Source organism: Budorcas taxicolor, chromosome 13, assembly GCF_023091745.1.
Source record: "Budorcas taxicolor isolate Tak-1 chromosome 13, Takin1.1, whole genome shotgun sequence".
In the NCBI taxonomy this organism is placed as follows: Eukaryota; Metazoa; Chordata; class Mammalia; order Artiodactyla; family Bovidae; genus Budorcas; species Budorcas taxicolor.
The window spans coordinates 38,380,784-38,395,050 of NC_068922.1; the positions used below are offsets into that span (position 1 = coordinate 38,380,784).

The 14,267-nt window shown below is 43.8% G+C and overlaps 1 protein-coding gene across 1 annotated transcript in view; it reads right to left on the bottom strand.

Moving 5' to 3' along the window:
• DZANK1 (double zinc ribbon and ankyrin repeat domains 1) overlaps positions 1-14,267 on the bottom strand; it is a 48,069-nt gene that overhangs the window by 24,803 nt on the left and 8,999 nt on the right. The window contains exons 4-10 of the mRNA XM_052650911.1: positions 12,106-12,220; positions 10,594-10,690; positions 9,376-9,494; positions 8,456-8,541; positions 5,201-5,318; positions 2,384-2,497; positions 435-530 (exon numbers count right to left, since the gene is read on the bottom strand). Coding sequence (XP_052506871.1) covers positions 435-530; positions 2,384-2,497; positions 5,201-5,318; positions 8,456-8,541; positions 9,376-9,494; positions 10,594-10,690; positions 12,106-12,220 — 745 coding nt within the window. The remainder of the gene's footprint in view (positions 1-434; positions 531-2,383; positions 2,498-5,200; positions 5,319-8,455; positions 8,542-9,375; positions 9,495-10,593; positions 10,691-12,105; positions 12,221-14,267) is intronic.

Here is a 14,267-nt window from a genome sequence, read left to right on the forward strand (position 1 = left end):
ATAGGCTATAATCGAAGGGAACCTGAAGTGTTTTACTGAAATAAAGCTTAAAATTTTTCTTAAAGAAATTAATTTTAAACAAAAACCAAAACAGACATGCCTGCCTGTGAGTGACACATGAATGACTCCTGGCCGTTGGGGCCCCACCGGCAGCGCCAGCTTCCACACAAAGCCACTACATGAAATTCTAAGAAACTGCCGACTTGACGGAATCCTCCTGGAGACGGTGAAGACAGTTGTGTGTTGGTGAGCGTGCAGTGTCCTCTCCACACACAGAAATGCTGCTTTCAGTGTACCGTAAGTCACTTGTGGTCTCTCCCCTCTCCTCCCCAACAAACTTCCTCCCCCCATCTCTGCAGACTATATTTCTCATCATCAACAATGAACGTTTATCAACCTCTGAGATACAGGACAGGTGTGTGCGGTCAACCCACCTCTTGTGGCGAGGACGGCAGGGTCCCCTCGCAGGAGACGCAGTATCTCAGCTGAGCCGGGTTCCCGGTGCCGCAGTCACGGCAGATCACTCTCTCCTTGAAAACAGGGAAAGAGACCTGTGTGTTTCCACGGTGCTTCTCTAATCTCTTCAGAGAAACACGTTCATTCTTCCTCCCATTCATCTGAGTAGTGTAGTAATGCCAGGACAAAAAGGGTGTTAATAACGTGGAGTAATATGAGAGGCATCTACCACCGTGAAGCAGTCAGATATCCTGATGATTTCAACTTCTAAAACTTATCTTTTGAATTAACTTACATGGAACACAAGTTTGAATACACACAGACACACCATGCAAAAAAGGAAGCCATATGCTGTGTTAATTTAAAGTGGCATCTGTAGGTTGGTTCAAGTTTTAGGTTATATTTCAAGGCATGACACTTTGAAAGCCAGGATTGAGAAGTTTCATATCTACTTAATCATGCTTTTTTAAAAAATCCCTTTCTCTTATTCAGTACTTTAAGTCCAATAAATCAAAGTACTTCCCCCTGCCACAAGAAAAGAAATAAGTGTTGCTATGAGAAAACAGCTGTGCAAAGAAATCACCAAGCAATCTTTCCAGTCCATTAGCCTGGAGACCCTATACTAACACCAGACCCTGAAACTGGATTGGTTTAGAAATTATTACAACAGAAACAGTGCCCGGCAAATGAACAGTTTTAAAAGAAGCAGACCCTGAAATGAAAAACAAAAAAATCTGAAAAAGAGTATTCATCTGGACTTAGGAAGGCAAACTGACTTTTTCACATTGCTTCTGTGTGAGTGGTTTTGTTTTTTTTCCAGTGTTGAAACTGTACTCCTGGGTAGGCTCTCCATCTCTGGCTTCAACAGGAAGACCCAAGACAACAGGAAGACCCAAGACAAGCAAAAGATTGTATGTTTACAAGTAATCTAGTTCTATATGAATTTGGATTTGCTCTGTAGTTTCTCACTTAGAATTCGAAAAGTGAAAAGACTGTCTTAGAAAATGAATGGTAAGTTCAATCTTCTGAGTCAGAAAGCTGGAGATAAGTTGTAATACACACACACACACAAACAAACACGAAAACAGAAAAGATGGTTAACATAGCCTAGGTAGTGCGGCCATGACCCACAGCAAGTGGTGTCTTAGTTCTCTGACCAGGGAGTGAACCTGTGCCCCCTGCAATGGAAGCTCAGAGTCTTAACAGCTGGACCACCAGGGAAGTCCCTGAGGTGTTACAGTTCTCACTGTACATTAAGGGCACTTAATAAGGGCACTTCCCTTATTGCTGAAGTTTTTTGTTCTTTTATCCCCAAAATTATCTATATTAAACCTATTTCATCCTGTAGTGAACTTTACTTGAGGTCAAATAAAAACGAGGTGAGTGGGACTGTAAATTCAAAAATGGAGAAAAGATATGGTTGTAGGTTCAGTGATTCTACCCCTAAAATGTTCCTGGCATGATGCCATTTGTCTAACAAGATGTTTTTGAAGTTCGACATGATACTTCACTTTTTTACCCTTGTGACAGCTTGTAATCCTCCTTTTCTAGGTGATAGAGACCCATAACCAAACAAAGCAAACACAAACACCAAGTGACTTTAAGGACAAGATTATAAGTCAACATGAATGACAATGTTCAATTTAAAAATATACGGAGTAAAAACCTGTGTGAGCTGCAGTGCAATTTCTCCTCCAAACCCATGTCTGGGGAAACACATTTCTATGGATCTTTCCTGATGTTTAGATCCTGTTGGCAAGTTCAACTCTTGGGCGGATGCCCTTCCAAAAACAAGAGTGGGTTTTGTTCATGGGTATTAGCTCATCAACTGTTTGCCAATGTCATTAGCTGAAGAAAGACGTTTAACTGCTCAAACACTGATTTATATGGATTTCACTCACACTGTCACAGATTCACGTTTAATTACCTTCAGGCGGAAGCTGGCCTGTGGCTGCAGCTGTGGTGCCAGGGGAGCCTCACAGACCACACAGATGGGTGTGTTCAGGGGCACCACGTTCTCACACTCTGTGCACAAGCCCATCTGCATGAAGAAGGAGGCCAGGTTGGTCTTCAGATGCAAAACGTGAAGGCACAAATTGATCTTAGAACGTAAGGTTTAATTTACTTTTGTAAAAAATTTCTTTTAAATAATTGGCATTTTTACTCATTTCTTATTAAGGTAAAAAGATATCTATTGTAGAAAAGAGAGGTGTAAAGAAAAGAAAAATAAATAAATAGCTTACAGTGGAGTAAGGAAATTGACAAATCTTTTCTATAATACATTAAAAGGCAATTATAAAGTTGGATAAAACTGTTAAAAAAAAATAACCATTTCAGATTCTGAAAGCCAACCAAAGACAGAGGATGAACTGAAAAGCAATGAACCTTGGGTGAGGACCCCACACGTCTGCTGGGTCTTGCCTGGGCTGTTCCTTGTCCTCCTCCAGCTCCGTCAGAGCAGGGTGGGCTGTGAACACCAGCAGCTTTGTGGCTGCTGGTGGCCAGGGCTCACAGGATCTGGAGCTCAGTCAAGATGACGCGCTCAGTGGCCAGCCAACAGGGAGGACCATGGCTGCACCAACCTGAGATCACGGTCCTGTTTTGAGCGACTGATGAACCAGCAAGTAATCAGGGACTTAACAGGGAGTTCTAGAAGGAGGGAAATTTCTGTGTATTGCTAGATTTAAGTTAAACTGTTCTGAAACAGACTGTGAGAAGTTAAGGAGTCTGCTGTATTCCCTAGAGCTCTATTTAGTAAGTGTTAGTTGCTCAGTCGTGCCCGACTCTTTGTGACCCCATGGACTGCAGCCCACCAGGCTCTATTAGAAAATAACTTAAAAAACTCAACTTTTAAAAATAGCAAAAAAAAAAAAAAATCAACACAGGAAACATAGGAATTAAAAAGGTGGTGGTGAATCCTGAGAAGAGTCTCCCTTCAAGGCCACTGCCCCAGGTGAGGTATTATATACTTCAAGGAAAGGAGGGCCAGCCTCCTCAGGAGGGCCAGCTTCTCCACCAGCACGAAGCTCAGAGAAATGCAGGGAATCAAGGTCATGCATTTCAATCTGGGTCCAAGCCAGCACCTCCATTCCGAGTCTCAGGATCCTTTCTGTCCCACTGCAATCCCCAACTTTCACAAAGAAATGTGTTGATAAGGTGAACTCAGTTGATGCTGTAACTCATCAACAAATACAACTCAATTCTGTGTATGCTTTCAGCAGGACGATGCAGGGTGGCTCTGGAGCTGAGAGGAACCCCTCTGCACGTCTCTAACGAGACCCTGAGCGTCTTAGGTCAGGGACCCTAGGAGCAGAGTCCACCCCTTTAAGTCCCTGAAGCCCAGCTGAGAGCAGGACATGGTAAGAACTCAATACTTCAGATTATGAAGCTGTTTATACATTAGGGCATGTTAATAAATGTCATTTACAGGCAGTATAGATGTTCCAAAGCTCATCATTTTGAATATTTATAATCCCTGATAACCTTTTCTCCCTGTAACAACAGAGAAAGTTTTGAAAAATTTGTTTTCAGACCAGTAAAAAAACAACTTTGACACTGCACCAACAAATATGTAAGCAGGGAAAATTCAAACCAATGAGACCTGTTCATATTTTATTTGCTATACCACCTTCTTTAAGGAGTTCAAAATATATCATGGGAGTAGAGTAAATTAAATTAACTTCTACAGCATCTCCCTTTAGTACCTAGCCTCTTGCTTGAAGGCGTAACTCAATTCTAAAACTCTGGACTTTGAATTCATTGAATAATGACTTTTTCCTAGTGACTATCTTTTTATTTTTGGTGAATACTACCAAATGCTTAAATTTATTTTTAACTGTAGGATAATGGCTTTACAATATTGTATTGGTTTCTGCCATACATCAACATGAACTGGTCACAGGTATACTTATGCCCCCTCCATCCTGAACCTCCTTCCCACCTCCCACCCTGTCACTATCCTTTTTAAATGGTCATTTTTCAGTAAACTTCCCACATCCTTCTGCATCATTTTGTAAACCTGAATCCAAAAGAACCCCAAAGTATCAAGTGCATAAGAGATGAACACATTTAGGTAAAGGTTTTGATTTTTAGTAAGTCAAGTATGTTTCCTAACTAACTACAAACCCTTATGGTTTTTTTTTCGGCTGAGCTGTGCAGCTTGCAGGATCTTAGTTTCCCGACCAGGCCTCAAATCTGGGCCATGGAGGTAAAAGCACCCGGCCCAACCACTGGACTTCCAGGGAATTCCGTAACTTACTGCACACTTAGTGGTAGGATAATATCAGTTATTATCTACGGTCAGCTAAAACTTTCAAATGTAGACATACTGATCGATCTATAGCTGATATAAACAGCTTCTTTGGACAGAATGGTGTATTTTACAGATATACAGACCTGTAATTAGTACTTGTGGTCATTTATTTGTAGAATATATTTCCATATTGTCCCCTGGTTATGAACAGAAATATCATATGAGTAGGAAACATGTATTTATCCATAAGTAAACCACTGAAATCAAAAGATGTCAGTCTTTTTCTGAGCCTATGCTTCTTCGAGGCCACACAAAAGGAATGGCACTGCAAACGTGTTTCTGATTCCTAAATAGGAGTCTGGATAGAACAAGAATCATTTGCCAATAATTTTTTCAACAACTATCTGTGGTTCCTGTGTGCCAGGTGCTATGCTGCTGCAAATACAGACCAGATCGACCAGTGGAAGAAGCTTCAAGGATTCTGCTACTCACCTGAGCTCCTTCTGGGGGCGGCAGACGGCAGCCGAAGATGGGAGGCACAGAGGAGCCACATTCCAGACAGTAACGAGCAAAGGGGTCCGACGGGCGGGCCACCAGGCAGCGGGCACACCTACGACACAAGAGGCCCCTGAGCGGCCCTGTGCTGAGCAGCGCACGACATCGACAAGCATTTGAACATTCTTAAAAAACAAAACAGGAAGCAGAAGGCTCTCAAAGGCAGTGGAACAAGTTTAAGACGGGAGGTGCTTCTCTAAGCATTTTTATCACAAAGTCCCACAAGGCTGGGACCACGGTGCCCTTCACCTGGAGGCCAGGCGCCTCTTGCTTCCGGGCACAGCACCAGTTTGATCAGCAGCCTCGACCCCACTTCCGAGTGGGGCCCTGGCTCCTCCTGGCACCTGGGCTTTGACATGTGTGAGGGTGAGCCCTGCGAATTCCAGTAATGTCCATGGTGCACTTTTCTGACTCTGACCTGGCCCTGGAGAGTCCTGTCAGGTAAGCCCTGCCTGCACCTTCACTCACCTGCGTGGAGTCCGAGGTTCTGCCCCAACACCGTCTGCCCACTCCAAGGTGGCTGCGTCGTCCTTCAGCCCTCACCCGCCTACCTGGCTGTGAAAGGATTCCTGGACCTGGTTCCCTTGTCAGTCACCCTGTTGCCGCCAAGCATTTCCAGGCAGGTCGGGCCCGACCCTGTGACCTAGCTGAACCGCGCAGCATCTACGATATCTGCATACTGTGCACTGGGTTGCTCGGTTGCCTGCACCAGTCTCTACCGGGGCCTCTCAACAGTCAGCAGCCTTTGTAGCTGTGTTCACTTGGGGAAAGGATGGTCTTTTCAGCAATGGCGCTGGGCAAACCGGGTTCCATTTGGGATGATGAATAAGTTCTGGAAATGGGATGGCGCTGACGGTGGCCCAACACTGTGAATGTCCTTAATGTCATTGAATTGTACACTTAGAAATTGTTAAAATGGTAAATTTTACTGTATTTTTACCACAGTATAAGTATAAAGGACTATAAAAAATTGATATTGAATAAAAGTAATAATGTATTATGAGGTTCATAATACTTGTAGGAGTAAAATAAATGATCATGCTAGCACAAGGCTGCAATTATCCAGTTACTGGAAGTTCTTAGACTATATATGAAGTGGTCTAACATCACTTGAAGACAGACTGTGATAAGCTAAAAATATGGAGGATAAACCCTAAGGCAACCACTAAAAGAAAACTTATAGCTAATACGCCAACAAAGGATACAAAATAAAATGAAATCATAAAACATACCCAATTAATCCAAAAGCAAGCCAAAAAAGGGGGGGCAACAAAGAATAGGTAAGACAAACAGAAAACAAATAGCATGACAGCTGACTGAAATTCAAACATATGAATTATCAGAACAAATATAAATACGCTCAGCACCACATGCAGAGATTGTTCTATTTTCTAAATGCAAGACCTAACTACATGCTGTTTAAAAGAAACCTTCTTTAACTGGAGAAACACAAATAGGTTAAAAAGAAAAGGATGAAAATAAGATGCACCATGCAAATACTAATCAAAAGAAAGCAGTAATGCTGATTTAATACCAGACAAATATGATTTCTATGCAAAGACTATTATCAGGGTTAATAAAAGGTTATTTCACAGGAGGAGGGATACACTGGGAGATTGAGATTGATGTATATGCACTACTATATTCAAAAGTAGATAACTAATAAGAACCTATTGGACAGCACAGGGAACTCTACTCAATACTCTGTAATGACCTATATGGGAACAGAATCTGAAAAAGCGTGGATACATGTATGTGTATAGCTGATTCACCTTGCTGTACACCTGAAAGTAACACAATGCTGTAAATCAACCATACTCCAATAAAATTTTTTTTAAAAAGCTTATTTTGTAAGGATAAAGGGGTCAATTCAGCAATAGAACACAGGAATCCAAAAGGCTTATATATTGAACAACAGAGCTTCAAAGTACATGAAACAAAGAACTGAAAGCAATACAAGGACAAGTAGACAAACTCATAATTATAGTCATAGATTTCAGTATAATTTCCTCAATAACTGATAAAACCACAGACAAAACCAATAAAGACAGAGGAGACACTATAGCACCGTATTAGTTTCAAGTGTACAACATAACAATCAATAATTGTGGATACTGCAAAATGATCACCACAGTGTTAGCACCGGTCACCACACAGTTACAGAATCTTTTTCCTTATGTTGAGAACTTCTTACATTTACTCTCTTAGCAACTTTCAGTACGCAGTATGGTGTCATTAACTATCTTCACCACTTACATCCCCAGGACTTATTCATTTTACGAGTGAAAGTTTATATCTTTTGATCACCTTTATCCAGGTCACACACTCTACCAATCCCAAGGGAAATGCAAATTAAAACCACTACCCCCACCTTACCAGAATGGCCAAAAATAAAAATAACAATGTTGGTGAAGATGTAGGGAAACTGGAGCTCCCATCCATCATATACTACTGGTGGGAGTGCAAAATGGTACAGCCTCTTAGGAAAACATATGGACAGTTTTCTTAAAAAGTTAAACATATGCCTACCATATGAGCCAGCCACCCCACTCCTAGTTAGTTAGCTAAGGGGAATTAAAGTATATATGCACAGGATGACATGTATACAAATGTTCATAGCAGCTTTTTCTGTGACAGCCAAAACCTAAAAGCAATCTGGATGTACATCCAATAGGAAACAGGATAAACAAACTGTGATGTATCCATACGATGGAACACTACTTGGCATTGAAAAGAAACGTCCAATGCATGCATACAAAATGGGTGAGCCTCCAAGTCATCAAGTGGAGTGAAAGAAGCCTGGCCAAGGAGAAAATACTGAATTGTTCCATATATATATATGGGATCAAATGCAAGCTAAGCTACAATGACAACAAGCAGACCAACAATGGGGCAGGTCACAGGGGAGGGTTTTAAAAAGGTGCAAAGCAGGAAACTCTTGGAGGTGGTGGATTTTTTCATTTTCTCGATTGGGGTGATAGTCTTGAGATTATATGTATATATATGTATATATAATTGTACTCTTTAAGTGCCATTTATTGTATGTCATTTGCGCCTTTAAATTTTGTAAAAATTTAATTAAAAAAACAAAAAAGTTGGGGAAAATACCATTGCTATGACCCATCTTCAAATTATTTTTGACCATGTTGTGTCTCAGCAGTACTTAGACAGTAGAGAGAAAGCAATACATACTTGAGAAAGTCCGTCTCCCTGTGAATCCTCATGATCTCTGTGCTTGTCAAGCTCTTCTGGCCAGTTATGTGTGCAAACCCAGGGAACTAAAATGAAGAACATATATAAAATCATGGCAAAATTCTAACCAGTTATATGTGCAAACCCAGCGAACTAAAATGAAGAACATATATAAAATCACGGTAAAAGCTCTGGTAAGGTAAATTACATAGAGTTCATCTCAGTGCTTTGTCCCACCATATGCAGCAGGCATCGTTTTTCCCACCATGCTCTAGCCACACCAGCCTCCTGGTGATCCTCACTGAGCTGAACTTGAGGTTACTCGACCAAGATCTTTGCAGGGCTGGTTTCTGTTCATCTTGAAGGTTCAATTAAAATGTCACCTTTTTGAGGGGGCCTTCTCTTATCTCCCTGAATTAGGAGACTGTTCTTCCTACCTGGTCATTCTCTATCCCAGGGGTTCTCAAGTTTGGGTGTTTATCAGAAGAAAGGCCAATTAGAACAGATGATGGGGCCCACCCTAAAGACCCTGAGGCCGCAGGTCTGGGGGGGTGCAGTGGGGGTGGGTGGGTGTCTGCGTTTCTGATGAGCTCCCAGGTGACGCTGATGCTCCTGGTTTGGGGACCACAATTGGTAAACCATGGCTCTATCCCATTACCCAGGTCTATCTTTTTCATGACAAATCACTATTCTCAACTATTTTTTCCAGTATTCACACGTTTATATCTGCCTGCCCCCATCCCCAACAAAACGTGAGCACCATGAGTACAGGGGCCTTTTTTGTCCAACTAGGTATCTCGGCTCTGGGACAGTGCCTGACCCAGGGTGAAAAGGCAGGGACATTTTCTTAAAGTATGTTGCAGGAAGCATTAGAAACACAGTTGATCTTTAGCACCCAAAAGAGTTTCCTTAGCAGTTACCTGGGGCTGCTGGGGGGCTGGTCTAGAGCCCAATTCATCACGGAAAGTTGGGGCTTCCCGCGGACTCTCTGAGAAGCGAAGGTCTTTCAATGTTTTAGGGTCACTTCTTTCACCCATGTCTACAATTACATCAAAAGCATCATTCTGTGAATATCTGAAATCATATGTGCTTTCATGCAAATGTGTCTTCATAGTTAGAAACCTTTTAATAAGGGGCCACTGTTGTCACATTCTCTAATGTAGTAACTACGCAGAGAAGCTCCCACTCAGTTGAATTCATGGCAATAAAGAAAAAAGTAGGCCCAGACTGAGAAAATGAAAATCTGCCCTGCCACATTCCCCAGCATTCTGCATCAGGCTGGGAGAATGGATAAATCCAGTTGAAAGGTCAGCAGGAAATATTGTGTGCCCCAAGGATACACTGCAGCTGTCACACATCCTAACAGTTCCCACTCTGAGTGACCACTGCTTCTTACTGACCAAGAAACCCTGCTCTCTAAATTCAGATTATCAGAAAACTTTGCTGTTTGAAATCGTATCAGTAAGAATGAAACATCCAACTCTTGCCTGGAAGACCCAGGTCACTGTGACATAGGGTTGTTGTTCACTTGCTCAGTCATGCCTGGCTCTTTGTGACCCCACGGACGGCAGCACACCAGGCTCTCCTGTCCTTCACTGTCTCCTAAAGTTTTCTCAGACTCGTGTCTATTGAGTTGGTGATGCTATCCAACCACAGAGAAGCAGCCTCAATGTCCAACCCGGTGCAGAGCTTCAGAGAAAGGTCTCTGGGCACTACCTTCCACATGTATCTTTGTTGTTTCCAAGGAAACAGAACCCTGGTCCCCTTCTCAGGTCCATATCTCATGGCGACCATTTCCCACTGATCTCTGCTTTGCTTACCTATCAGAACTCTTCTTTCATTTAAATTTTATCCAAACCCCACCTTCCCCCAGCAACTGTTGTCTGTACTTTAGTTGATGAGATCGCCATGGTTCCTCTACCACGTGGTCTCCCGTGTTGCAATGAATAGATAAATCTGACTCTGCCGGATAGCTTGACTCTCCCTCATGTAGCCAGGATGGCATTAAAAGTCAAATGAGATCTTACTGTACTGTCCTGGTGTTTCTTAGTCAACCCCTCGGAAGACAAGAACACAAGCCCTGAACCTGTCTGGTGGTTCAGTATACTAACTCGTATCTTCATCCTGTCACTTCATACCTGGAAACTTTCCAAGGTTAACATTCCAACCCAGTTTACTTTCAGGATTCTTATATTTCTTCCTTCCTTTTGATTCAACAAATCCATTTTTCAGTTCCTAGGAGGGAAGAGACTATGTATCAGTCACTTGACTCTGCCTGTTTAGATATGAAAATTAAAAGTTCCATAGTAGAGATGGCGACACAGCCTGCACTTCTTTACTAGAAAGGGGTCACAGTCGTTTTCACCAAGTGACCTTTGTCTCGCTGTCTCTGGACGCACACACAGCTTTGACTCTGGGCTGCCTGCCTGGCAGCACGCCTGCTTGGGATGCCCCTTCCATGTCAAGTGGCCAAGACTGGAGGCAGGTGACAGCTCACACAGGTAGGACGTCACACTCGAGGGAGACACAGTGACAACGGAGGGACCACCAGACTCCAGGGGCAAAGGCAGGGTGGGGTCAGACCCAGACAGATCTGCTGTCCACTGTCCTCCCACACTTGGCCCCGAAACACAGACATGCTTCTGTTCTCAGGGTCAGTCCCTCATGCTTGGCTGAAGCCTGAACACCTGCTGGTACATGTTGGCTCAACCCCTGCTGGCTGCCCCCCGGTCAGTGTAGACCCCTGGTCACAAGTGGGCCCCATGCCATGCCTGCATCCACCGCTCTGGTCCCACGGCCTCTTTGCTGCCCTCTGGTTGATTGTTAGGCTGAAGGGACTCCCCCCCAAAACTTCCCATCACCCCAACGAGAGTCTGAGACTTTCTGTTTAATTGCCTCACCGTGGGCTGGCCCACCCTCTGACCCTGGGATCCATCCCACTGATACCCAGAACCCAAGGTCTAGAGTTTCGAATGTCCTTTCTAGACGGGTGTAGTTCATTCTCTAAAGAGGTGAGGCTTTGTATCTGGAGATGAAGCTTTCAACATAACTGAAGGCCACGCCCACTGAGGGCTCCTACTAGCCCGATACTTCTTTTCAGCAAATGCCTCCACCCTCTCCTACCTGTCCCCATGCAGGACATGGAGTATGGCAGAATTGCTCTCTGCTGCCTGGGAGCTTACAGTACATGGGGGAGACAGACAAGGAGCACAGTAATCACGTGGTCAAAGCACTTGATGAAAGAAGGCCTAGGAGCTAGGGGAGCAGAGACAGAACCCAGCATGCACAGAGTTTGAGCTGGAACGTAAACACGGGAGTCACAAAGCAGGAAAGGATGACTGAGGACAGACACTGGCTCTGAGAGGCCAGGCTGAGGGTTTCTGCTTTCTTCCACAGGGTAAGAGGAGAAGACACAGGAGCCTAGATAGAGATGCCAGTGAGGAGTCTCCAACGGGCAGGGTGGAGGACTGGCCAAAAGGTGGGAAACCAGCAAAGATGCTGTGCAGTGGTTGAGAGTGACCCCAACGGTAAGGACCTGAAAATGGGTTACAGACTGACTCTGGGGGTAAATGAAGGGGAAGATGTCACCACTGAGGAAAGGGACCAGGGATGTGGTGACGATCCAAATGCATCACAGTGTCAGTACTTGCCTGCTTCGGAGGGTCCTTGAGAGCATTTTCCACAGTGTCTTCTGGAGAGACTGGATCTGGTGGAACAGAGTCCACCTGAAACACCTTTGTGACAATGGCGCTCTCTCTGCAGTCTCTGAAAATTGTTCCAGACAGGGGAAGTTTGCGTGTCACACAGAGGTTCAAAGACAGGGTGTCCGGCAACTAAGATGACTCTAGAATGAATTTACTATATTGCTATTTTAAACTGGAGACCAATATATTACCATTTCTATGGTCTTAACCTTGAGCCTGGTGGGCTGCTGTCTATGGGGTGGCACAGAGTCGGACACGACTGAAGCGACTTAGCAGCAGCAGCAGCAGCAGCAACCTTACTCTTATTCAGTTATCTCTTGCTATGTAACAAGCCACTGCAAAACATTATGTCTTAGAACACAAAGGTGTGGGTTTGCCAGCTCGTGTAGCTGCAGTCAGGTGTCAGCTTGGGCCGGAGTCAAGTGAAAGTACAACTCAGTCAGATGTCCAAAATGGTTTCTCCCCTCAGGTTCTAAGTCTGGCCTGGGACAGCTGGGGACTTGCCAGTCATCTCTCTCCTTCCCTTTCTATCTCCCTTTCCAGGTGGTGAACTTGGGGTTCCTCATAGTAGTAGATCTCAGGTAGGTCAGAGACTTCCTACAAGGTGGCTGGCTTCTCCCAGCATTTATGTTCCAACAGACCAGAGCAGATACTGCAAGGCTTCTTGTGGTCTGGCCTTAGCGTCATGTCTGGAGCATTTTCTTGGTCAAAGTTAAGTTGTAGGGCCAGCCCAGATTCAGAAGGAGGGGATACTGTTGGAGGCATGGCTCACTGGGGGGCCATTTGGAGGACCATCTACCACATTCACCATAAAGATGTCATACCTTAATCCTGAAACTATTCTGAAGCAAAGAATGAGGTTACCTGTATATCATTCATTCCACCGAAGTTATGGGAATTTTCCTTATCCCAACTGTGGGTAGCATAATATATACTTCCCTGGGAGATTTTAACTGTTATTCCTCAAATACTAGTCAGTTTTCAATTTATTCATAGTATTTCACAATTAATCTTGTTCCTCCATGATGCAATAGAAGTCCCATGAGAAACCAACTGAGAGGCGGCCAGAAGTAAATTCTGGAGGCGATTTCCCCTCAGCACCAGCAGCTCATCTATACTCTTTATTTTTCTAAACAGTTTTACTGAGATATAATGTACATGACATAAAATGCACTTGCTCTAGGAATATAATTTGATGATACTCCATACATTTACACAACTGTGCAACCACCACCACAGTCCAATGTTACAACAACCTGTTTCTAGTTACTCCTCACTTCCACCTCCTACACCAGGCAACCACTGATCTGCTTCCTGTCTTCACAGTTTTGCCTTTTCTGTGCTGTGTGCTTAGTTGCTCAGTCGTGTCCGACTCTTTGCGACCCCATGGACTGTAGCCCTCCAGGCTCCTCTATCCACGGGATTCTCCAGGCAAGAGTACTGGAGTGGGTTGCCATGCTGATAAATGTAATCCTACAAATACAGTCTCACATGTCTGGCTGCCTTTACTTGTCTTTTTCTTTTTTTTTTTCTGAGGTTCACCCAGGTAGTTGCATGTGTCAGCAATTCATTCATCTTTATTCTTGAGTAGCATTCCATTTCACGATGTACCACAGTTTGTTTATCCATTCCCCAGTGGATAGTCATTTGGATTTTGCTAGTTTGGAGGTTACAATACTTAATACTGTTATGAGTATTCACGTATGAGTCTTTATAGTATGAGCCCCTGAGGTTGGGTTTTCTCTTGTTTGTAATGAGGCATCTGACTTAGGCTTTGCTGAGACATCCACTTCAAAGATGGTGCTCTTCAGTAAACACTTCACCCGCCACAGGACCAGATGAAGATCCAGCCACTGTGCCCCCATGGAAGCCCGTTTATTTTAGAGATCTTGGTTGGTTTCTATGACTGACCAATTGGGCAATTTTTTCTCTTCCCACTGTAAGTTCTTGCTCATACATTTAAAATTCACCAATGAAGACTGAGCCCATGGAACTCCTCAGCCCCCCGCCCTCAGCCCTAATAAAAGCAGACCCTTGGCCTGTGATTTGTCCCTTCTTCTCTCCCCATGCCCCCATCTCTTTGTACTTGTGACCTCACTGGGTGCCAC